This window comes from Xenopus laevis, chromosome 1S (assembly GCF_017654675.1).
Source record: "Xenopus laevis strain J_2021 chromosome 1S, Xenopus_laevis_v10.1, whole genome shotgun sequence".
In the NCBI taxonomy this organism is placed as follows: domain Eukaryota; kingdom Metazoa; phylum Chordata; class Amphibia; order Anura; family Pipidae; genus Xenopus; species Xenopus laevis.
The window spans coordinates 199914515-199940117 of record NC_054372.1 but is presented as its reverse complement, the minus strand read 5'-3'; the positions used below and the strand labels follow the sequence as shown (position 1 = coordinate 199940117).

Below are 25603 nucleotides of genomic sequence, written 5' to 3'. Positions count from 1 at the left end.
TGCTGTATGCGTTTGCGTTAGATCCATTTCTTAGGTCGCTGCAGGAAGGTAACTTGGAGGGTATCTGTGCACCCAGTGGTCAGCGCCTGAGGTTGGTGGCCTACGCGGATGATGTGACAGTGGTTATCTCAAAGCCTGAAGAGGTGGAGAAGGTCTCCTGTTGCATCAGAAGCTACTCAGAGGCCTCAGGGTCTCTGGTCAATAGTGAAAAGTCTGAAGCTTTGTGGAGTCTGGAGGAAGAGCCCAGTTTTGAGTTGAGAACTTTCCCTGTTGCCTCCTCTCAGGTTAAAATACTAGGGGTTAAATTTGGGAGGGAAGATAATGCCAGGCTAAATTGGGAAGAGAAGTTGGATACCGGTTTGGCAAAAGTTCAGCGTTGGAAAGGGTGGAAGCTGACCTATAGGGAAAGAGTTAACCTTATCAAGACTTTTCTGATCCCGTTGTTCTTGTATGTGTCCTGTGTGTTCCCTTTGCCAGAATCTTTCTATGCTCGAGTCTATAGCTTATTCTTCCAGATGATCTGGGGGAATAGGCTAAACCCAGTCAAAAGAGGGGTAACGTTCCTGCAGAGGAAAGAGGGAGGTTTGGGGATGGTCTGTCCTGTGACCTTCTTTGGTGTCATGTTCCTAAAGTTTAACTTTGGGGGTCTGACTCAAAGAACAAGCGCCCTGTGGGAAAGTTGTATCAGGTCTTGGGCATCGTCTTTTATCATGGACTGGCTGCAGGGCGGTAGGGCGAAAGAGGTCCGTATAAGACAGAGCTATTTCCCACCACATATTGCCCATGCCCTTAAACTGATAAAGAGGTGGGGCATTGGGGTGGCAGAGATCACATCAACCCCAAGGAAACAAATCTATGCCCGTGTACTATCATCATTCTTTACTGTCCCACTGGCTATAAGAGACTGTACCAGCAAAACCCTGGAGGAGATACTAAAGTATCTAAACAGTATGAGACTCCCCCCAAAGCTATTTGATAACTCCTGGCTGACACTGCAGGGCAAGCTGTATGTACGAGGCAACATGAAATATCTAAGTCATGTAAGAAAAGAGTGTCCCTGGGGGTGTGGGGTGGAGGAGAGTCAAGAGCACTTTTTGGTGGATTGTTTTGTGTCAAATCGTTTATATGAGGGTGTGCTGAAGGTGTTGGGTATTTATAATATATGTGCTAATGACTATGCAGAAAGAGCCTACGGGATCATTCATAGGAAGCACCGCTTTAACCATGAAACTGTTTTTATTATAATGTCAGTCATTCGATATCATTTATGGAATATCCGATGTATGAAAACTTTTGGGAAAGAAAATGAATCAACAGACCAAACAATAAAAAAAATCTTAAGGGAAATTGTGTTTATTAAGGTGAATGAGATTCAAAAAAAAAAGCATGAATGAAAAAAATTGGATGAACTTTGATTTCTCTTGGTCAAATTCTTTGTAAATAATGTACATATTGTAATATAGTGTCATTTTGATATGCTTTGATTTTGTTATCATTTGTATTGTTTTAATTTTAAATAAAAATCCCTATCTGATCCCCATTGTAAGCAGCAGTCCTGTCCTGCTTTATGGCAGCTGAGATTCTAGCTATCTGTATAACAGAACATTCTGTCCCAGTGGCTGCACAGATCCTATCTGATCCCCATTGTAAGCAGCAGTCCTGTCCTGCTTTATGGCAGCTGAGATTCTAGCTATCTGTATAACAGAACATTCTGTCCCAGTTGGTGCACAGATCCAATCTGATCCCCATTGTAAGCAACAGTCCTGTCCTGCTTTATGGCAGCTGAGATTCTAGCTATCTGTATAACAGAACATTCTGTCCAAGTGGCTGCACAGATCCTATCTGATCCCCACTGTAAGGAGCAGTCCTGTCCTGCTTTATGGCAGCTGAGATTCTAGTTCTTATATTGTTATTCATTTGTATCCCCACCCTGTACCGTTGGCATGTAGAACTGGGAGTCAGTAGAAGGAGCAGACTGGTAGTTGCTTGTGGGAGTGGTGCCTGGAGCTGTGAGTATTTCTGGGCTTCTATAGATAACGACTCTCTACTAGGTGATATGTCAGTGGGTGATACACTGGGGAGAGAATAAACTTGCTGTTCATGACTCGGCACATACATTTGTTACTTAGTGAGTCACTGTGGTGCATTTGCTGCCGGTATAAAAGGGAAATTATTTGTCAGAGGGGAGAAACTGTATGAATGAGAAATAGCCCAGTGTATCCAGTCTTGTCTGTGTATTTCCCAGCAGGGAGTGGAGTGCAAGCTTCTCGGTTCCTCTGCTGTACATCACACACTGCAGCTCGTTCTTTCCTGTCTGAGCCCAGAACAATTTGTTCTCTGACGTGGGACACAAAGCACAAACGTTGAACAAATAAACAGAAGTCTCATTTTCCAAAGCTGAGAGACGTCTGAAGTCTCTTTGTTCTCTGGCCACGTCCAGCCTGAAATAAACTCTCAGCCCCCAGTAGGGACTACACCTCCCAGCATTCACTGTGATCACTTTATCTACAAGTCTGGAAGAGCTGCAGTGAGACAGATCTCTATGAATCATTATATGTGCATAGCGGGAGCTGCCATATTGATTGACATATTGTGCCGGTCCCAGTGATACAGAGGGGGTCTGGTTACCCAGTGAGTATTGTGACTTTAGTTCCTTCACTTACTGCTGTCGTCTGTATTTACTTGTGAAAAACTTTCAGCAGATGAGCAGATATGATGGGCAGAAAGATTTATGGATTTATTCTGGGTGCCCAGATTTCCCTATGGGGCAGCTGAGATGTAGTGTGGAAACATGAGAGCCAATAGGAAAGGAGACTCTGCATTTGGGGAGCCTGTACACCAGGCAACTAAAAGGCCCAGCACCCCACTTTGGGGCGACCACCCAATCATATGCCTCGGTGAGGTCAGATATAACTTGCTGTCTGTCTGTACCCCTGTAGGTTGGCATGTCCTTCTTGTTTCTGTACCATCCTGAGCTCAGGCATTGCTGGGCACCCAGACAGGATTATATTTTTATATTCTGTGCCATGTTCAGCAGGGGGCGGCTAAACTGCCTCATTCCCCAACTCTACTTGGTACAAAAAAATTTAGGGGGTTATTATGGGGCTTAATGAATTGAGTCTGTGAGTAGGGTCCCACATACCTGCTATTGTACCCACCTGCCCAATTATAATGCTGCTTAATGCCAATGTTATTAATAGGGAATAAAGATAAATATATAGGAAGGTCAGTGATATGATCCCAATGTTATTAATAGGGAATAAAGATAAATATATAGGAAGGTCAGTGATCCCAATGTTATTAATAGGGAATAAAGATAAATATAGGAAGGTCAGTGATCCCAATGCTATTAATAGGGAATACAGATAAATATATAGCAAGGTCAGTGATCCCAATGCTATTAATAGGGAATAAAGATAAATATATAGGAAGGTCAGTGATCCCAATGTTATTAATAGGGAATAAAGATAAATATATAGGAAGGTCAGTGATCCCAATGTTATTAATAGGGAATAAAGATAAATATATAGGAAGGTCAGTGATCCCAATGTTATTAATAGGGAATAAAGATAAATATATAGGAAGGTCAGTGATCCCAATGTTATTAATAGGGAATAAAGATAAATATATAGGAAGGTCAGTGATCCCAATGTTATTAATAGGGAATAAAGATAAATATATAGGAAGGTCAATGATCCCAATGTTATTAATAGGGAATAAAGATAAATATATAGGAAGGTCAGTGATCCCAATGTTATTAATAGGGAATAAAGATAAATATATAGGAAGGCCAGCGTGGTTTTAACTAGAAAATGTGGCACCCCTACACGTGGCTCAGCCAGGGAAACGTAGCTGAATAAATTCCGATGTAAATATCCAAGTAGTAATGTATGCCTCTGTGTTATAATTAAATAAATTGAATAAATTCCTACCCTCTGTGCTGTTTCTCGGCTGAGTAAATGAAATGGGGGGATTCTCTATCAGTGACAGTGAGTGGGATGCTGAGAGATTTGTATATATTTCAATATGTCGTTACGTTGTGACAAGTGGAATCATCTCAGGGTTGGGGACATTCTTAGGGTTCTTAGGCCCAGGTCCCCACCTGCTGAGTCACATGGAGCAGTCTGGAGCAGCCATAATATGCTCAGCACTTCAGGGGGCTGCGTGACACCTGTCGGGTGACTGGGGGAGACTGCGTCAGGTGTAGATTCCTCAACTCAGTATAAATAGAGCACTTGGCAGTGGGTACATACGCCATGGGGAGGGTATAGACACCTGGGTATGGGGAGGGTATAGACACCTGGGTATGGGGAGGGTATAGACACCTGGGTATGGGGAGGGTACAGACGCCTGGGTATGTGGAGGGTATAGACGCCTGGGTATGGGGAGGGTATAGACGCCTGGGTATGGGGAGGGTATAGACTCCTGGGTATGTGGAGGGTATAGACGCCTGAGTATGGGGAGGGTACAGACGCCTGGGTATGGGGAGGGTATAGACGCCTGGGTATGGGGAGGGTATAGACACCTGGGTATGTGGAGGGTATAGACGCCTGGGTATGGGGAGGGTATAGACGCCTGGGTATGGGGAGGGTATAGACTCCTGGGTATGGGGAGGGTATAGACGCCTGGGTATGGGGAGGGTACAGACGCCTGGGTATAGGGAGGGTATAGACACCTGAGTATGGGGAGGGTACAGACGCCTGGGTATAGGGAGGGTATAGACACCTGGGTATGTGGAGGGTATAGACGCCTGGGTATGGGGAGGGTACGGACGCCTGGGTATGGGGAGGGTACGGACGCCTGGGTATGGGGAGGGTACGGACGCCTGGGTATGGGGAGGGTACGGACGCCTGGGTATGTGGAGGGTACAGACGCCTGGGTATGTGGAGGGTACAGACGCCTGGGTATGGGGAGGGTACAGACGCCTGGGTATGGGGAGGGTACAGACGCCTGGGTATGTGGAGGGTACAGACACCTGGGTATGTGGAGGGTACGGACGCCTGGGTATGGGGAGGGTACGGACGCCTGGGTATGGGGAGGGTACGGACGCCTGGGTATGGGGAGGGTACGGACGCCTGGGTATGGGGAGGGTACAGATACAGCAGAACCTCTTGATGGCATTGCAAAAAAACAGCATAAATTGCAGAAAAATGTAAAATCTGGGAATGAAAAAATTGCAAATTGCCTGTGTGGGACTGCAACAAATTTCTGGGAAAACATAAAATGTGTGTTTTAATGTATATTTATTTCAACCCAGAACATTTGGAAGTTGGGAGGGGGGGTCTTCTCTGCGTCTCACTTGCTCAGTATAAATAGAGCACTTGGCAGTGGGTACATACGCCATGGGGAGGGTATAGACACCTGGGTATGGGGAGGGTATAGACACCTGGGTATGGGGAGGGTATAGACACCTGGGTATGGGGAGGGTATAGACACCTGGGTATGGGGAGGGTACAGACGCCTGGGTATGTGGAGGGTATAGACGCCTGGGTATGGGGAGGGTATAGACGCCTGGGTATGGGGAGGGTATAGACTCCTGGGTATGTGGAGGGTATAGACGCCTGAGTATGGGGAGGGTACAGACGCCTGGGTATGGGGAGGGTATAGACGCCTGGGTATGGGGAGGGTATAGACACCTGGGTATGTGGAGGGTATAGACGCCTGGGTATGGGGAGGGTATAGACTCCTGGGTATGGGGAGGGTATAGACGCCTGGGTATGGGGAGGGTACAGACGCCTGGGTATAGGGAGGGTATAGACACCTGAGTATGGGGAGGGTACAGACGCCTGGGTATAGGGAGGGTATAGACACCTGGGTATGTGGAGGGTATAGACGCCTGGGTATGGGGAGGGTATAGACTCCTGGGTATGGGGAGGGTATAGACGCCTGGGTATGGGGAGGGTACAGACGCCTGGGTATAGGGAGGGTATAGACACCTGAGTATGGGGAGGGTACAGACGCCTGGGTATAGGGAGGGTATAGACACCTGGGTATGTGGAGGGTATAGACGCCTGGGTATGGGGAGGGTACGGACGCCTGGGTATGGGGAGGGTACGGACGCCTGGGTATGGGGAGGGTACGGACGCCTGGGTATGGGGAGGGTACGGACGCCTGGGTATGGGGAGGGTACAGATACAGCAGAACCTCTTGATGGCATTGCAAAAAAACAGCATAAATTGCAGAAAAATGTAAAATCTGGGAATGAAAAAATTGCAAATTGCCTGTGTGGGACTGCAACAAATTTCTGGGAAAACATAAAATGTGTGTTTTAATGTATATTTATTTCAACCCAGAACATTTGGAAGTTGGGAGGGGGGGTCTTCTCTGCGTCTCACTTGCTGCCAAAAAGTGGCCATGGCCTAAGTGCCCTAAGGGGTGAGGTTGTGTGTCAGGCCAATGGGACGCATGGGACTGAGAGGCAAATTTGTCTAATACTGGGGGAATTTGTCTAATACTGGGGGAATGGCCTACAATGAGGGGAGTGCGGGGGAAGGGCTGGATAATGGGGGTGTTACTATGTGTGGCTATAATATATATATATATATATATATATATATATATATATATATATATATATATATATATATATATATATATATATATATATATATATATATATATATATATATTGGAGGGCACTTCCTTAAATAGGATCATGGTTCTGAGTTCAACACAAGCGCATAGATGAGCGTCACTCATGGGACTAGTACAGAGAACACTTATTTGCCATTCAGCATTGTGCTCTGTGGAGAAAGCTGCCATTGCTGGAGAGAGAAATGAATGAGCGGTGGGTAACGTGGGTTTATACAGTGTCTGTGGGAGGAGAGAGAGGAACTAAACACTCAGCATCGCTGTGAGGAGAAACACAGATGTTAGACTCCGCCCCTGCCGCCATTAAATGTTTCTACTTCCTGTTTCTCTTTATGTGGGAACTGATGTACAGGGAATGGGGTCCAGCACCTGTTTGTGTGGGAAGATTTGTTATGGGGCAGTGTGAGCGGGGGGTGGAGGGAATACTGGAGTCCCAGTACAAGTGTGTGTGGTACTAATGTAAGTGGGTGAGGCTGTTCCTATGAGTCTGTGTGGGGCAGACGCACAATGGAGTGTAGGACAAATATAACTCCCTGTGTGTGAGGAGAGATGGGGGACACTGTGTAGGACACACTCACTTACTCTGTGGTACTAAAGTGGAATAAGGAGTAAATCAGGCCCAGACTGACAATCTGTGGGTTCAGGCAAATGGCAGAGGGGCTGTAAGTTGCCTCAGACTCTCACTATTTATTGGGCCTCTCTGTCCTGCCATTGCCACGGCCTGATGGGTGTCCCTGTAGGTCACTATGCGGGTGACAGATGTAGGACTGTGTATGGGGCCCAGGGCTCATTTACAATGTGTACATTTGAATTTTAGCTGTGACCAAAGGCAACCAATCAGTCATTAGTTTTTGGCTGCAAGGACATTAATGAAAGGTCTAATTTGATTGGTTGCTGTAGGTGCGAATGTGCTTAGTGCTAGTAAATGAGCCTCATATACACAAGTGCGACACGTAGGATTGGCCACATTCCTGCCTCTCACCTTCTCACAATCCCCAATAACCCATTCATACCTATGCCAAGCTCACGTGCTGCTTTAAAGGGGACCCATCACCCAAAACAAAATATTCCAAATCCTATTTTATCACATTAGTCAAGCAAAATAAACTTTAATTACACTGTATAAATGATTTGAATCTTGTTTCCTTCAGTCTGGGAATTTATAATTATAACAAGCAGGCAGGAGTCATTTTGTGGGACACTGTTATTAAGACAAGCCTTGTATCATCTCAGAATCTTGTTTGTGCACCAGAATGGGGGACCTGATGTCCATCCCCATGTCCTGGCTACACAATTAAATGGTGAAGAGAATGAGGGACCTGATGTCCATCCCCATGTCCTGGTTACACAATTAAATGGTGAAGAGATTGGGGGGAATGTGGGGAGAGCAGTGACATGTAGGAAGTGATGAATAGAAAGTGAAAGTAATTGCCTAAGGCATAGAGGAGGGGCAGACAATATTTGATTGACAGCTGAGATTTTTAAATGAGCTTACAACAGCTATGAATGCTTTAATAAAAAATAGAATTTGGATTTCATGTTTCACTTGAAAATGACTTTTACTATACAGCATTTTGTGTCTGGGTGGCAGGTCCCCTTTAACTGACTACTATATATATATATAAATATACAAACAGTTGCACCGGCTCAGCTTCTTCTCTGATGTGTGTAATGGTATTAACTGACAATTCAGTTTAGTGGGACCAGCCATTAACCGGTTCACTATAACCGTACCAGCCGCTGACCCGGTCGCTATAGTGGGGCAGAGCAGCTGTATGTATTGTGCCTGCGAGGTGGCAAATAGGAGTCAATGGGGTGGTTGGTGAATTCTGACAGCGAGAGGCAGATTTGGAAAGTTGCCAGGAAATCTCATATTTTTGATTTGATAAAACTTAATGTTTTAATGTTTTGTGTGTTCTGAGTGAGTGAGCCGGGCCCTTGCAGGTGATATAAGAGCGGGGCCTGTGCTACAGACAGAACATGGGGCCCTCCTGCCTGTGTGACACACCATGAAATGATTGAATAAGTGGCGTCTCTAGGCGTGCCGGGCCCTTTCATCTGCACAGTCATTTGTGCCTCACATCCCCACTTATCTCACAAGCTAGGAATTCCTGCTCCTCCATATGTGACCGGGAGCTCACGGCTAGCAGACTCGCTGATCCGGCAAACTGTGCCAGTGCCACAGAGAGAAGGTCCCCGTACCTGTGCCCTCCAGCTCTAATCTTCTCTGAATCTCTGGAAAATTCCTGTTGGTCTGTCAGCTGGAAAGGTCCAGGACTTGTTGTGTGCTGGGGAGGGAAGGACAATGAGTCTGCTGCCTGGGACAGTTATAGGCAAACTCTAGCCCATCAGATGTTCAACTACAACTCCCACTACCCACCATCCATAGTGTGTCTGAATTCCTTACATACTGCCACTTACCCCCCAAAGCCCTGACCTAGGAAACCCTGTGTTAGTTAGCGAGGGGCAACTTGAGCCTTACCAGCTGTTTTTAAACTACAGCTCCCATCATCTTACTCCCAGTGCTTGAACATGAGCTCAGGGCCTTGGCTTGGCTAAGCCTATTGACAAGAGCTTGTGGAAGGCATTTACTTGTTAAACTCAGGTAGCAGCTTGAGGCTGCAGGCAGTGCAGGGGTTAATAAGGGGTAATCCCTCAACTGCCACAGAAATGCTGACCTGGGGGCTTGTCCTGGTTGGACCTCTGTGACATCACAACTCCCCCTCCTGCCCTTCCCCACCCCAAGCCCTCCGTTCTCCTTTAACCTCTTGAGTGCCGGTGTCCCATGGCTAAATCAGGGTCTCGGTCTCACCGCCCACTGTTATAGGCATCTCTTGTTATTCCTCTGTCTCTCCTGCTTCTTATTCCTCTCCTTCCTCCAGCTGTTTCTCTGCCTGTCTCTTCTCTTTCTCTGCTTGTCTCTCCTCTCTGTCTGTCTGCCTCGAGCTGTCTCACTGCATCATAGTCTGCCTGTCTCTCTGTCTCTGTATCACTGTCTTTGTGTGTCCATTTCACGCTCTTTTATCGCTGTATGTCTGTCTTTCCTGTCTCTGTCTGTCCCACCACATTGTCTCTCTCTCTCTCTGTATGACCGTATGTCTCTCTGGGGTATCCTCACATTTGTGTTTGTTTATTTGTGTTTCTGTGCTTCGTTTTCTTTAATTTTCACCCTCTTGGTCTTGCTGAACTATTTACTTACTGTGTTTCTATTTCAGGTGTGGACATCTGGGCAGCCATATTGTCTGGACAAGTTGGGGGTCTCCGGCATGGTGTGTGTTATACCTCATACACAGACTTCAGCCCTCTCTTGTGGGTGCCAACATGGCCAGACCTTGAAGCTAGATGTGCCAGGGAAGAACGCCAGCTGCCAGACACAGGGCATCACACTGCTACTGGCGGCACAGAAACAGACAGGGGTAAGAGCCCTTGTATGGGGGGCTAAACGGGAATTGGACGTAGGTGAGAGGTACATGAGCAATATTATAGGGTAGATATGTTTATAGGGAGACTAAATACAAACATTGCATTGATCATATTGGTCTGTTCCCCACTATGGGATACTGAACCCTAAAACTACACAATACATAATGATGTAATCACCCATGTGCCATCTCCCTGCTCAGTAAGGTGCACACAAGAAAATCTGACTTGGACTTGATTTGACTCCCCAACAATCCCGGAGACACACTAAAGATGTTCATAAATGATAAAATATGGCTTCACAAATTGGATTCCCATCGGCTTTATGTTACTGGTCCCCCACATAAGGCAATTGTGTGACGCCCCTGTTATTCAGTCGTTGGCCTGTAGACCAACCTCAGAGCTGCCAGTTTGGCAAGTCCTCTGTGGGCACAAATTCTGTTCATCCATGTGGTTGTTAGAAGGTATTGCTTCATTTTTTTAGTTGCAAACAAACATTTCTTTCTTGAAAATGTGCTGTTTCTCCATCAGATGCAGAGGTCTCTGGACACCCTGGGGTTTGTCTGAGTCTCCCGAAAGAAACCCCATTCAGCACCTTAATGTACATACCTCTCGAGGCAACAGCACTCCTCCTCACTCCCTGAGATTGAATTGGAGGCTAGGTTCTGCTGGATCCATGAGGCACATTGAGATGGATTTACCACCTAAGGAGGAGGCTGGGGCAGATGGGTGCTCAGGTACTGCTGGGAGCTCAAAATCATCAAGCCAAGATGGAGCATTGGATGGAAGGCACGAGTGCAGGGTTCTGGTTGGGTTCCCTGAGGCAGATCACCAGATTCAGAGAGTTTATCATGTCTCCATCATCTCTGATGTGCCAGCCTCTAAAACCTCTTCCCGCCAAACATTAAAGAGGCCTCTTCCTGACCAGCTCTTTCAAGAAGCCACCAGAAGTCCAAAGAGAGCCTTCTGGGGTCACCCAAGAAGAGATGGTCCCTTTAGACAGTCTGAATTGGATGGGGAGGAGGAACAGGACAATATTGAAGATGGACTTCTCTCAGTTGAGGTACCACTGTGTAGTTCTGCTCAGCATTTTTCCCATAGTGGCCTACATGTCACTGAGCACCGTGGTGAGGCCTCCTCCTCTAGAGAGTCCATGTCTAGACTGCGAGTAGGTCAGTTGTTCACTAGTTGTCAGCAGACAGACTCTCCATTAGTAGTGACCCAAGGCGCATTGTACAGCAACCCAGCAGAGGCACAAAAGATTATGCCAGATGGACTGTCCCACACCCACGTGGGAAATGGGACTAAGGTTTCTTTGGATAATGAGGAATATAACGGAACTGAGGTGGAGCTTGCCACCAACCAGCACATACTTGATAAAGTTTTGCACAACATTGCACAGCCTGAGGGCCCAGCCGAAATGCCTGCTCAACCCAACGGTAATCTGTCAGCAGAACCGATGTTGAAAGAGCCCCTTTCTCCACAGCTGGAGGCCCAATCAGAGGGTCCCAGCCCTGCAGAGACACCTCCAGGCCCATCCCGCCATTGTACTCCAGGAGGAATGGCTGTCAAAAGGAAGCTGCTTCCATCCAGCGAATCGGCAGACTCCTGCTCTGAGGATGAGGGGCAAAGCAAGAAGTGGAGGGCAGGCCAAGGATGCCAAGCGTTACATGGAGCCTGCAGGAGCACCGACTCTAAGGCTGCCCCCTTCTGGAATCATCTCTTACCAGCAGCCCGACGCTCGCAGAAGGTACATTTTACTGCTTTTAGACACCTGTAGGGGGATAAGTCTTGGGTTAAGGGCTCTTCATTAGGGTGACCTTTAACTTTAAATTAGCTTTTAGGCTGACCTATATGAAAGTTAGACTGGTCTTTAAGTGTTGCTAAATTATAACTCCCAGCATCTGTTGGTGGCTAAAGAGGTGCAGGCCCTGCATCTCACCATTTTCCCTTATTGTGTCCATCTTGCCAACTTTCACAGTTACTACACTTGGCCTAATGTCAACATGCCAAACCTAGTGCCCCCCCGCCCATTAAATTAAGTGGTCCTTTGGGAGTTACCAACAGGCTGCTGCCTGGGCCGTTGGAAATCTAATCGTTCAGTTTACTGAATTAACTTGCTCCTCCGGTTGCTTATACACCAGTGCAATATGCAGAGGAAATTTACTCTTCGTGTAAGTCACATTTATCATCTGTTTTATTATTTTCTTTATTGTTGTTTCTCGCGTCATTTTCCTTAGACCAGTGGTTTTTGGACTTTTCTGGTTCAAGACCCTTTTTGAGGCCTGACCCCTCCCCAAGGCTTTAAGATATATAAAAATATTGCTGTAATATCCAATCAACTATAGTTGCAAGATGGCAATTAAGTGCTCACCCATAAATCTCACCCTTATGGCCCTTTCCATAAGTAACCGTGGGAGTACATTAGCAATCTCCATATTTCTCTCCCTATCTGCTGCTGACACCCCAGTCACTGCCCCTAGACCGGCCTCTCGACTTCCGAGAAACAACCCCACGTGCAGAGAATGTGTGCAATTTCCGTAGCTTGTTCTGGCACTTTGCATATTGTTTTTGAGCACAATAAATGCCCTTTTAGTTGAAGCTGAAGAATAAAAAGTGTAGTTAGGAAGCCCGGCACATTACGGATGGTGAGAGGCTGCAGAGGCACGTTTATAGGGTCAGACTCCTGTGCTAGATGTTTCCATGGTCCCATTCATTGCTCTCCCCTGTGTCACTGCCCTGCTCTCCATTTAGAGATCCCATTATACCCCAACACCTGGAATATTCCCCCTCCCTATGGCACAGGTGTGTGACTCACAGGACTGCAGCTGCAGCAGAGAGAGCGGGGGGAAGCCAAAATGTGGTCCTGGGGAGTGGGTGGTTCCAGTGCTTTACAGGGGGGCAGGATATGGCAGCAGTGATGGAGGAATGGTGGAGAATGGGCAGCTTGGATCTTACTCTACTGGTAGGTGCAACAGTAACTTGCTACTTTTATTGCCACAGTGTGAGCCTGGGTTGGGATACAACAGAGTTTATTACAGAGGGTACAGATCTTACCCATTTCATTGCCTTAGTCTTTAAATGGCTTATATCTCCCTTTTTAAAGGGATTCTGTCATGATTTTTATGATGTAGTTTTTATTTGTAAATTACACAGTTTACACTGCAAATAATTCACTGTACAATATAAAATGTCATTCCTGAAGCAGCAAGTGTATTTAGTTGTAATATTGGTGTGTAGGTGCATCTCAGCTCATTTTGCCTGGTCATGTGATTTCAGAAAGAGCCAGCACTTTAGGATGGAACTGCTTTCTGGCAGCCTGTTGTTTCTCCTACTCAATGTAACTGAATGTGTCTCAGTGGGACCTGGATTTTACTATTGAGTGCTGTTCTTAGATCTACCAGGCAGCTGTTATCTTGTGTTAGGGAGCTGCTATCTGGTTACCTTCCCATTGTTCTGTTGTTTGGCTGCTGGGGGAAAGGGAGGGGGTGATATCACTCCAACTTGCAGTACAGCAGTAAAGAGTGGCTGAAGTTTATCAGAGCACAAGTCATATAACTGGGGGCAGCTGGGAAACTGACAATATGTCTAGCCCCTTGTCAGATTTCAAAATAAAATCTAAAAAAAATCTGTTCTTTTGAGAAACAGATTTCAGTGCAGAATTCTGCTTTTTTTTTTTTTAAAACCAAAACATTTTTCCCATGACCGTATCCCTTTAAGCAGTATGTTGTGCATTGTTAGGGAGCCCAAAGCTATTCTCACACGTGGATTATTGCTTTGCAAGTGCAGCTCTTTGTTTTTATGTCTGACTATGAGTTTCTATTGAACTGACCGTTATTTCTCCCCCAAATCTGCTCTTACATATAAATATGTTTCTTTGTTCTGTGTAAGAAGGTGTTGGAATACCAGTCTTTTGTACTAGGAGCTAGCGATCTAGCAGTGTGTACACAAACCCCCAATTCTTCTCTATATTGGGGGTAATATAATAGATGGTCTGTATATTAAACAAAAGCCGTAAATATCCTGTAGATGAAATCCTTATAAACTTTGCTGAGTGATGTCATCAGTTATAATCTTTGCTTAGTGATGTAATTTCTGTCACGTGACCCACTAAAACTTGCGTTAGGAAACTAGAAGTCGCTTCGGAGCTCTGTGACCTGTATAAAATCACTAAACCTTTGGTCATGAAACTCTTCGGTGACTTATAATATGCTTCTATTTTAATACAGTATGGGGGGTGCATAATTCACTGTATAATGTTACTTGTCTAGTAACCAATCAACAGCTGGCGTTTACTAGTCAGCTGTTGGAAAACACACATCTGGTTGCTATGAGTTACTAGATTTGGGCAAACATTTCCCTGCCTTGCAAAATCTTTCCGCCACGATTCATGTTCCCCACCCGCATGGCAAAATCCCCATTTCCTGGGTGCCCCGACTTACGCAATTATCCGCCCCCCGGTTAATGATCCTCTCTGCTCCGCTTTGCCCAAACTTAACTCTTTCCTTTCCTGCTAGCAGATTCTCTCAGAGCACAGTGGGCGAAGACCAAAGCGAGGGCTGCATCTGAAATCGTAGGTACCCTCTGTTGTATTTCTTTGTTCTTTGCTCCTGGTTAAAGGTTAAGTAAACCTTTTTTTTATTTTTATAGTTTTTATTTAATGCTTTGACATTTACAACAAAACCAGGTTAGGGGAAGAAGGAAGAAAGAATAAGAGAATAGGGAAGAGAAGTAAATGGATGATTAAACCTTTAAAATAAGCGAATGTAAAATGTATGTTTTTGTTTTTATTCCAAGATATTAAGGGATACATGTGCTGTTAATATGAATGAATTTTGTTACAACAGCGCCACCTGCTGGTCATTTTCCCACCAGTCTGACCAGCAAGTAGTCAAGGAAGTTGTCAGGAGAAAGAAAGAGGCTGATGTTCTTCTGCTTAGGAAAGATGTGAGAAAGGTTTCTAATTTTATAGCCCCTCATCAGTTTTACATTCACTTATTTTAAAGGTTTACTTATCCTTTAAAGCTGGGCATACACCTAAATATGCCCCTGTGTGGCAAGGGGAACAAGGACTCATCACATCATTTGGCCCACAGGCCAGCTGTCATGTTATTATCTGCAGACCCAAGAGAATCTTCCCATTAATATTCAGTATAATGTAGAGAATACTGTTCTGGGACAATTTGCAGTTGGTCTTCATTTTTTTTTATTATGTGCTGTTGTTGGATTACTTCATTTTTGGTTCAGCAGCTCTCCAATTGGGAATTTTGGCAGCTATCTGGTTACTAGGGTCCAATTTAATCTAGCAACCAAGACAGGAATATGAATAGAGTGGTGCCTAGATAGAAAGATAAGTAATAAATAAGTAACAATAAGAATAAAACGGTAGCCTCGTGAAGCTATTGGTGTTTGGCTTCTGGGGTCAGTGAGCTGAGAGTCACAAGAAGAAAGCAAATTATTCAACAATAATATAAAAAAAAAATGAAGGCCAGTTGAAAAGTTGCTAAGAAGAGGCCATTCTATAACAAGCTGCAGGTGAACTTCCCCTTTAAAGCTATGTCCCCCACTGTGTGGTCTCAGCCTGTCATGTTTTTAGCTCCCGGCTGCAGGTGAACAAAGGGGGGTATTAGAAGTGTGCACAGCATGCTGGGAGTTGTAGTCTGTCCTAATAATGTCAATATCTGCTCTGAATTACAGGAGATCCCTGATCAGCTCACAGAAGGGACCTGCAGCGAGGAGCTGGGCCAATTCCTGCATCAGTCGCCCCCTGCTGGGCAACTTTGAGGTGCAACTTTTATCATTCTGTATAAACACGGTGTTGGGTAATGTACTACAAACCAGAAAGCTTGTACCGGGTCTAGTAACCCATAGCAACCGATTGGCAGGCAGCCATTTGTGGTCTCTTGTTTATAAGCAAACTTCTCATTACCTTTTAATGTAAGCTCTGGTATGATGAAATAGAGCTGGTGTTGCTAACAGCTGGACCCATAGCAACCAATTGGCAATTAAGGGACTGCTGAAAGCAAATCTCTTACTGGTTGCTATGGGTTACTGCACTTATCCTTTCCTAAATCATCTAGGACTGCCCCTTCCTATTATATTAAATAATAATTACTGGATTTGTGCCCATTTGTCCTATAACCCTGGGCAAAGATTTTGTATAACTTAACTATTAGGCATTCGAAGAGGTGGCGCCTGCTTGTTCTGCTGAAATAGATGAATAATAGCAACTGTATAAAATACACACACACATACACATATACACACACACACACACATATACACACACACACATACACACACACACACACACACATATACACACACACACTCTCTCACACGTAACACAAACCTACAGCTTCTGGGAGATTCTGGTTTAAAAGCAGCAAATCAGCCGCTGTCTGGGGAGATCAGGGTTCAAGCCTTCTTTGGATTCTTTTGCCAAAAACATTAGTTTTAGTAACTACAAAGTTCATGTTTTTTTTAAACTCCTATTCAGAATATTCCAGAATGATCCAGTAACATTTCAGATCTGGAATTCTCATGTAGGAGTCTGTGAGTGTCTGCTGGGCTAATAGATACAATACCCTGTGTGTGTGATATATATCTGTGCCTTCCTCAGGAGTCTATACTGAAGGGCCGATTCCCTCCATCCGGTCACATCGAAGGATTCACTGCAGAGATTGGTGCCAGCGGCTCCTACTGCCCCCAGCATGTCACCTCTACCAGTCCAAGTCACCTACTTCCATATCTCTGAGCACAGTGTCCCCTCACCATTCCTGGTATGAGCATAACACTTACTGTACAAGCAATATGGCACCTCCCTCCTCCCATATGTATAAATACAAATATACAGAGAAGGAATGTTCTGGGCACACAATATGCTATTACCCTCATACTGTACTGTCTAAGGGAATCAATATGGCACCTCCTCCTCCCATATGTATAAATACAAATATACAGAGAAGGAATGTTCTGGGCACACAATAAGCTATACCCTCATACTGTACTGTCTAAGGGAATCAATATGGCACCTCCTCCTCCCATATGTATAAATACAAATATACAGAGAAGGAATGTTCTGGGCACATAATAAGCTATACCCTCATACTGTACTGTCTAAGGGAATCAATATGGCACCTCCTCCTCCCATATTTATAAATACAAAATATACAGAGAAGGAATGTTCTGGGCAAACAATAAGCTATACTCTCAGCCTTGAAATGCAAAATAGACAGAATTGTTTTTGGGCAGATTAACTGTTTATTCCCATCCTGCAGGGAGTGATCAATCTGGAAGCAGTTGGGAAGAAGGGGTACAGCGTCCCCAGCACTGGAACCATACAAGTGGTGAGTATGCAAAGAAACACAAATGGGGTCAGGGATAAATAGGTGTGGCTTAAATACACCTGGCAGATTATACCAACAGGCTTTCAGTTTCCCTTTAATTTCCCTATGTAAGCCATTTTGTAGGTCACGAAGACTTTGGGGTGCTGACAAAGGGTGCTGGAAGTTGTAGAGAATAATAATGAATATAAGTGATGCAGTGGCTGTTTTGCTTGCAGTTCCCATTCTCTCCACTAGGTGCCAGTGTTTCTGCCCCTGTGCAGTTATTTGCAGACTGGAAAGGGGCAGATAATTCCCTTTACATTGGTTGGTGTTTAACCTGCTGCCGTGCACTGATTGGCTGCTGCTGTGTGTGTGTATATGGTGGATATTCTACCTGTTTATAATCTGTATTTGGCCTCTCTCCATCTCCCCAGACCTTATTTAACCCTAACAAGACTGTGGTGAAGATGTTTCTTGTTACCTACGACCTGAAGGACATGCCACCCAATCACATGACCTTCCTGCGCCACCGCATCTTCCTGGTGCCCGTGGAAGAACAGACGGAGAACGGCGGCGGAGATGGGCCCCGAGAGATAATGGTCGATAATGAATCCAATCCCAGCAAGGAGACGGCCAGGAGGATCTTGTGTTATCTCATGCACCTGAGGCAAGGCTACACTACTACATATCCCAGCATTCCCTGCGAGCCTGCAGCTGCCCATTCCTGCTAGCATGTATTTCTGATTGGGTGTGGTGAGATGCTGTTAGAAAACTAACCACTGTTGACATATTAAAGGATAAGTAAACCTTTAAAACAAGTGAATGTAAAACTGATGAGGGGGGTATTCTAAGCACTTTTGTCATTTACATTCATTATTTATTTTGTTTTTATTCCAAGATATTAAGGGATACATGGACTTTTAAATGAAAATTATACCCCCCAAACAATGTAGGTCTCTATAAAAAGATATTGCATAAAACAGCTCATATGTAAAATCTGCTTCATGTAAATAAACCATTTTCATAATAATAATATACTTTTCTGTGCCATTGGGTAATCATAAATAGAAAATTGCCATTTTAAAAAATAAGGGCCGCCCCCTGAGATCATACGATTCACTGTGCACACAAACATACCAAACATGTTAGGTCACATGAGCCAATTACAGTATTTCTGGTCAGGTGATCTCTTCCTGTTACAGTTAGAGCTACAGTATTTCTGGTCAGGTGATCTCTTCCTGTTACAGTTAGAGCTGCAGTATTTCTGGTTAGGTGATCTCTTCCTGTTACAGTTAGAGCTGCAGTATTTCTGGTCAGGTGATCTCTTCCTGTTACAGTTAGAGCTACAGTATTTCTGGTCAGGTGATCTCTTCCTGTTACAGTTAGAGCTACAGTATTTCTGGTCAGGTGATCTCTTCCTGTTACAGTTAGAGCTGCAGTATTTCTGGTCAGGTGATCTCTTCCTGTTACAGTTAGAGCTGCAGTGTTTCTGGCCAGGTGATCTCTTCCTGTTACAGTTAGAGCTGCAGTGTTTCTGGTCAGGTGATCTCTTCCTGTTACAGTTAGAGCTGCAGTATTTCTGGTCAGGGGATCTCTTCCTGTTACAGTTAGAGCTGCAGTGTTTCTGGTCAGGGGATCTCTTCCTGTTACAGTTAGAGCTGCAGTGTTTCTGGTCAGGTGATCTCTTCCTGTTACAGTTAGAGCTGCAGTGTTTCTGGTCAGGTGATCTCTTCCTGTTACAGTTAGAGCTGCAGTGTTTCTGGTCAGGGGATCTCTTCCTGTTACAGTTAGAGCTGCAGTATTTCTGGTCAGGGGATCTCTTCCTGTTACAGTTAGAGCTGCAGTATTTCTGGTCAGGGGATCTCTTCCTGTTACAGTTAGAGCTGCAGTATTTCTGGTCAGGTGATCTCTTCCTGTTACAGTTAGAGCTGCCGTATTTCTGGTCAGGTGATTTCTTCCTGTTACAGTTAGAGCTGCAGTATTTTTGGTCAGGTGATCTCTTCCTGTTACAGTTAGAGCTGCAGTATTTCTGGTCAGGTGATCTCTTCCTGTTACAGTTAGAGCTGCAGTATTTCTGGTCAGGTGATCTCTTCCTGTTACAGTTAGGGCTCTTACTCACTTGCGTTCTAACCTGCGCTCCCCTGCGTTCCGTTTTTTGGCGTTCAGCCGCAGGGGAGCGCAGGAATAGACGCATGTCATTATTTCAAATGGGGCTGTACTCACTCAGGCGCGTGTAGGCGCCGAACGCAGGAAAAATGCAGCATGTTGCGTCTCAACCTGCGTTCGGCGCCTACACGCCCCTGAGTGAGTACAGCCCCATTTGAAATAATGACATGCGTCTATTCCTGGGCTCCCCTGCGGCTGAACGCCAAAAAACGGAATGCAGGGGAGCGCAGGTCAGAACGCAAGTGAGTAAGAGCCCTTAGAGCTGCAGTATTTCTAGTCAGGTGATCTCTTCCTGTTACAGTTAGGAGCTGCAGTATTTCTGGTCAGGTGATCTCTTCCTGTTACAGTTAGAGCTGCAGTATTTCTGGTCAGGTGATCTCTTCCTGTTACAGTTAGAGCTGCAGTATTTCTGGTCAGGGGATCTCTTCCTGTTACAGTTAGAGCTGCAGTATTTCTGCTCAGTTGATCTCTGAGACAGCACACAGACCATCACTAAATGGTGGTTCAAGGCAAGAGATGTAAAAGGGCATTTACTTAAGTATATAGGCCAGTTTGGTAAGATTCTTTAATATGTCACTTAATATGATGTAAACTATCTGTTGCTTAAGTATTTTTGGGGTATAGTTTCCTTTAATATGAATGAATTGTGTTACAACAGTGCCACCTGGAGGTGGTGCTGTTGTAACAAAATTCATTCATATTAACAGTACATGTATCCCTTAATATCTTGGAATTAAAACAAAATAAATAATGTAAATGACAAAAGTGCTTGGAATAGCCCCCTCATCAGTTTTATATTCACTTATTTTAAAGGTTTATTTGTCCTTTAAGTTATTTCCCCTTTATTTCTTGTGTATGAGACAGTGGGGGGCATAATGTAATTGTCCTTCCCTTTTAGGTTCCAGAGATCCAGATCAGGGAAGATTTACCTCCACGGGGACAATCCGCCTCCTCTTTTCCCGTAAGTCGATTGAAGTGGACTCTAGGATCCCGTATGAACTGAAATCTTTCACCGAAACTCCCAGCAACCCCAAATACTCCCCTCGGGTTTGAAGGTGAATCACATGATGGTGTTTATATAAGGGGGGGATCCCAGAACTGTCAGACTGTCCCCCCCACTACAGTCTCCCTGCGCATTGCACACACCTTATTTATTACCTGTGTCCCCGCCTCATGCCCCCCCCAAGGACTGTCCAATCGCTGAAGGCTTCCGTGGATCACATGGGAACCATCCTCACAAGCAGGAACCCTCCCCCATGCACCCAAGGTGTATAAGTGGTGCCCGAAATTTTTCATTTAACCCCCAGTCGCCTGGTTTATTAAACCCACCATGTTATTTTATTTTCATTTATTGAATTGCTATGATGTTACAATGTGGCCTTTAAATATCCAGCGAGGGAAACCCTGGAGGAAATGTGTGAGTTAAAATAAGTGGAATTTGGGTTCAGTCCTCCATAGAAGCAGGAGGCAATATTTGCTGGTAGTGTTGGGGCTGCCATAGAGATTTGCAGCAATATGACTCCCACCATGACTGATGGATCAGACTGTAGGACAAGTTCGTTGTGCTGCTCAGAATATTCAGCTCCGTCCCTACACCGTGGAACCATTACTGATAGTTATTCTCTCTTCATATCTAGCTAAAAGGGAATACTTCCCCTTGAAATGAACTTAAGTATAATACAGGCATTCTGTAATGTTTTGCTCTGCAAACGTCTGGGATTTAAATTGTTATACGGTTGCTAGAGTCCCACTTACCCTAGCAACCAGGCACTGGTTTTAAACGACGGCAAGATGAATAAAAAGAATTGCAAGTATACCCTCGGGCAACCAAATAACGTTTTAAAATTCAGACTGGAGGGAGGCAGAGCAGAAAGACGTAGCCCCTGAAAGAAAAAAAATGAGACCAATTGCAATTTGATTATGAAATTTACTGTGAAAGTCAGTTTTAAAGGAGAAGGAAACCCCCTGGGCGCAAAACCCCTCCCCTGTGTTGCTTCCCCTCCCTCCTCCCCCCTGGCCTACCTGTCCTGCTGGGCAAATGCCCCTAACTTGTTACTTACCCCTTCTGCGCAGGTCCAGTCCACGGAGTTCACAGGCGCCATCCTTCTCCCACGCGCGTCTTCTTCCTGCTTTGAACAGCGTTTTGGCGCATGCGCAGTAGGAGGCATTTTGGTCGTAGCGGATCTACTGGCGCATGTGCCAAAAGTCTCAAAGTTTTCCGATTTCACTTCGTGACTTTTGGCGCATGCGCAGTAGATCCGTACCGGTAAATGTTCCTACTGCGCATGCGCCAGAAGACGCCGGTCAAAGCAGGAAGACGACGTGCCGTGGGAAGAAGATGGCGACTGTGAACTCCGTGGACAGGACCTGCGCAGAGGGGTGAGTAACAAGTTAGGGGCATTTGCCAGGGGGACAGGTAGGCCAGGAGGGAGGGGGGAGGGGTTTTGCGCCAGGGGGTTTCCTTCTCCTTAAGGGCTGCTCTCTTTCCTAGGATCAGTTAGGGGGGGGGTTTAGGATGAGATACACCAATCAGGCCTCACATTCAGGAACAAGCCCACGCCTACCCTGCAGTGTGTGACCCTGGGAAAAGATACAGCTGAGGAGACTCAAGCTTTGTAGTTGGGATTTGTCTGCTCATATGGAAGATTCCTACTTGACCATGGGAAAGAGAGCAGCCCAATTACTAACCCTGGTAAGTGACTGGAAGACAGTATTTGCTTACTCAAGCCGATCTGCTTCCCCCACATAGCATTAATCTTAAAGGACAAGGAAAGTGTAAAATAGACTAAGGCTAGAAATACTGTATTTTGTATACTAAACATAAACATGAACTTACTGCACCACAAGCCTAATCAAACAACATGATTTATGCTTTCAAAGTTGGCCACTGGGAGTCACCATCTGTAACTTTGTTATAACATCTTGGCCTGACCCTGACCCTGCACATGCTCAGTGTGATCTGGGCTGCTTAGGGATCGTCATAAACAAAGCTGCTTGAGTTCTGCATGGCTGGGAAGTAAGGCGGGAGCTCCCCCTGCTGTTCATAAGTATGATTGTTTCCCTGCAGAGCAGTTAGGGACTGTCTGACAATTCCTATCCACAGCAGTAAATGAAGGGAGAATTTCACTGCATACAGTCAGGTTTCTTATAAAAACGGGTACATATTTTTAATTAAAGTATATTGGGAGAAAGGTTTATTTTTCATTAAAGAATGTAAAAATGGATTTTATTGTTTTGCCTTCCTTGTCCTTTAAAGAGCATTTATTAGATGGGGTCAGTGACCCCCACTTGAAAGCTGCAAAGAATCGGAAGAAAAGACAAATATCTATAAAAATAAATAATGAAAACCAACTGAAAAGGTGCATAGAATTGGGCCGTTCTATAACATAATAAAAGTTACCTTAAAGGGGAACCACTCCTTTAATAGAGAGCTGCTCCTGCTGTTGGTTTGATCCATTTATTTGGGCTCACGGCCCCTGCTGGTATTTACCAGGAGCATTGGTTTATAAGTGATATTACAGGGCCCCGCCAATCTTCCCCCCAGCAGGGGTCACATACTACGACTGTGGGATTCCCTGTATTGTCTGTAGCTCTTTGTATTTGATTGTCCTCCCTGTAACTGATTACAGTTTCCCATCACCCCAGACAGCTGCTTGCTGAGCATGATGGGAGTTGTAGTTCTGAAACCACTGGAGGCAACTGGAACATGTTCTTAACTTTCTTTGGGTTGACAAACAGTATTATGGGAAAAGTGCCCTGATGCCTTTGAGACTGATCTCTCCCCCCGGCACCCACAAACCCCAACACCCCAGAAATAAACAACTTACACATTTGCTGCAATTTAGGAGTTTCATGACCAGATACAACTACGAGGCCGAGTGTTTTTATACAGGTCGTGCAACTCCGGGGTGACTTCTAATATCCTCATATTTTACAACTGGGGGTACTTTATTTATTATAATACACACGTCTCAGTGAGTCATGTGACACAAATGACATCACTACTCACCGTTTATAACTGATGACATCACTAGTCACCGTTTATAAGGATATTATTTACAGGATATTCTTGGCTTTTGTGTATTGTAAATAATCCCTTCTTATATCCCCAAGTTTGGCCATTGCCCCTACCCCTGGGGCAGCAGAAGAGTCGCCCCCTCCTGTCACTCAATAGACCAGTTCTTGTCTGTGCGGCTTTTATACAAACGTCTTATCACTGATCTCTCTCCCTCCTCTTCTCATCCAAATTCTCTTGTAACCAGGGACCCAATACAGACCCCCACCCCCTGCCTAAATCCTTCCCCAGTATCAGTTAGACTGGACTTTTGTCTAACAACTTATTTTTCATAGTATAGTTTTGGGTAGGAGGCGGGCGGGCCGTCTGTCCTGAACTTAGTTAGTTGTGTTTCCCAAATGTGTAAAGCACTGCGGAGTGAGTTGTCTCAATAAAGTCACAGAATCTGCTCCCCGGCTCTGTTGGGACTCATATTTACTATACTGACCTCTCTGCACCATCTCTCCTATCTAACCTGCTTATCCCACAGTCACACTCCCTTGCCAAGAGAACCTATATCCAGCTCGTTATCTATAAGACCACCATCTCTCCCCTACTATACCTGCCTATCCACACAGCCACACTTCCCTTCCCACGACTATCTATCCACTTCGTACTTATAAACACCATCTCTCCCTACTATATCATGCTATCCCACAGTGCACACTCCCTTCCCAAGAGACTTATTATCCACTGTTTACTATAGGCACCGATTCTCTCCCTACGTATACCTGCCTTATCCCACAGTCATTACTCCCTTCCCAGAAGACTATGTATCACTGTTACTATAGAACACCATCGACTCCCCTACTATAGCCTGCCTATCCCACAGTCCACCCACTCCCTTCCCAGAGCGACTATTATCCACGTGTTACGACTAGACAGGTGGTCCCAACCAGTAGCCTCGCGAGCAACATGTTGCTCTCAACCCTTGGAGTTGCTCTCAGCGGTCCTTTTAAAGCAGGAGCGTTATGAATTTTTTGTGCTCTAATTCCCAAGCTTGAAAGTACATCTGGTTGCCATAAAAACTAAAGTATAGTGCCAAGTTAGAGCCTTCCTGTAGGCTACCAGTCCACATTAGGGGCTACTTAAATACAGCAATCACAGAACCCTTATTTTGCAACCCCAGGACCTTTTTATGCTTGTGTTGCTCCCCAACTCGTTTTACAATTTGTGCGCTTGTTCTCAGAGCCTGTCACCAGAGGTATAAAACAAGAGAAGGCTCCTGTAAGAGGGTGTCTTGATTGCACAATCTCTTCCTGTAAAGTGCAATAAAGTGCGGTTTTATTCACTACTCTGCGGTAGCGAGTTGCTGATATCCTGCGATCCCACAGTCCACGCGTCCCTTCCAGAGACTGATTATCCACGTTACTATAGCCACCATCTCTCACACTACTATACCTGCTGTATTCCCACAGTCACACTCCCTTCCCAGAGACTATTAATTCCACTTGTTACTATTAGGCACCATCTCTCCCTACTATACTGCCCTATCCCACAGTCACCACTCCCTTCCAGAGGGACTATATTCCACTGTTACTAATTAGGCACCATCTCTCCCTACATTATACCTGCTATCCCACAGTCACACTCCCTTCCAGAGACGTATTATCCACTCGTTACTCATAGACACAATCTCCTCACCTACCTTACCTGCTATCCGCACAGTCACACTCCCTTCCCAGAGCACTACTTATCCACTGTTACGTAACTTAGGCACCATCTCTCCCTACCTATACTTGCATCCCAGCAGTCATCATCTCCCTTCCCAAGAGAACTATTATTCCACTGTTACTAGGACACATCTCTCTCTCTACTATACCTGCCTATCCCACAGTCACATCCCTTCCAGAGACTATTATCCCATGTTACTATTAGGCACCATCTCTCACCTACTTATACCCTGCTATCCCACTAGTCACATCCCTCCCCTAGAGACTATTATCCACTGTTACTATAGGCACCATCTCTCCTTACTATACCTGCGTATCCCACCAGATCACCATCCCTTCCTTAGAGGAACCTATTAATCGCGACCTGTCTA

General features: G+C 45.2%; 1 protein-coding gene across 1 annotated transcript in view; it reads left to right on the top strand.

Annotated features, from left to right (window-relative positions):
• The window catches only part of LOC121393061 (protein FAM214B-like), a 31854-nt gene extending 11008 nt beyond the window's left edge, over nucleotides 1-20846 (top strand). The window contains 10 exon segments of the mRNA XM_041580688.1: nucleotides 9807-10007; nucleotides 10543-11761; nucleotides 14532-14584; nucleotides 15709-15796; nucleotides 16634-16732; nucleotides 16734-16793; nucleotides 17292-17360; nucleotides 17774-18006; nucleotides 20404-20446; nucleotides 20448-20846. Of these exon segments, the coding sequence (XP_041436622.1) occupies nucleotides 9934-10007; nucleotides 10543-11761; nucleotides 14532-14584; nucleotides 15709-15796; nucleotides 16634-16732; nucleotides 16734-16793; nucleotides 17292-17360; nucleotides 17774-18006; nucleotides 20404-20446; nucleotides 20448-20558 (2049 nt within the window). The 5' untranslated portion in view covers nucleotides 9807-9933 and the 3' untranslated portion in view covers nucleotides 20559-20846.
• The last annotated feature ends 4757 nt before the right edge of the window (nucleotides 20847-25603 follow it).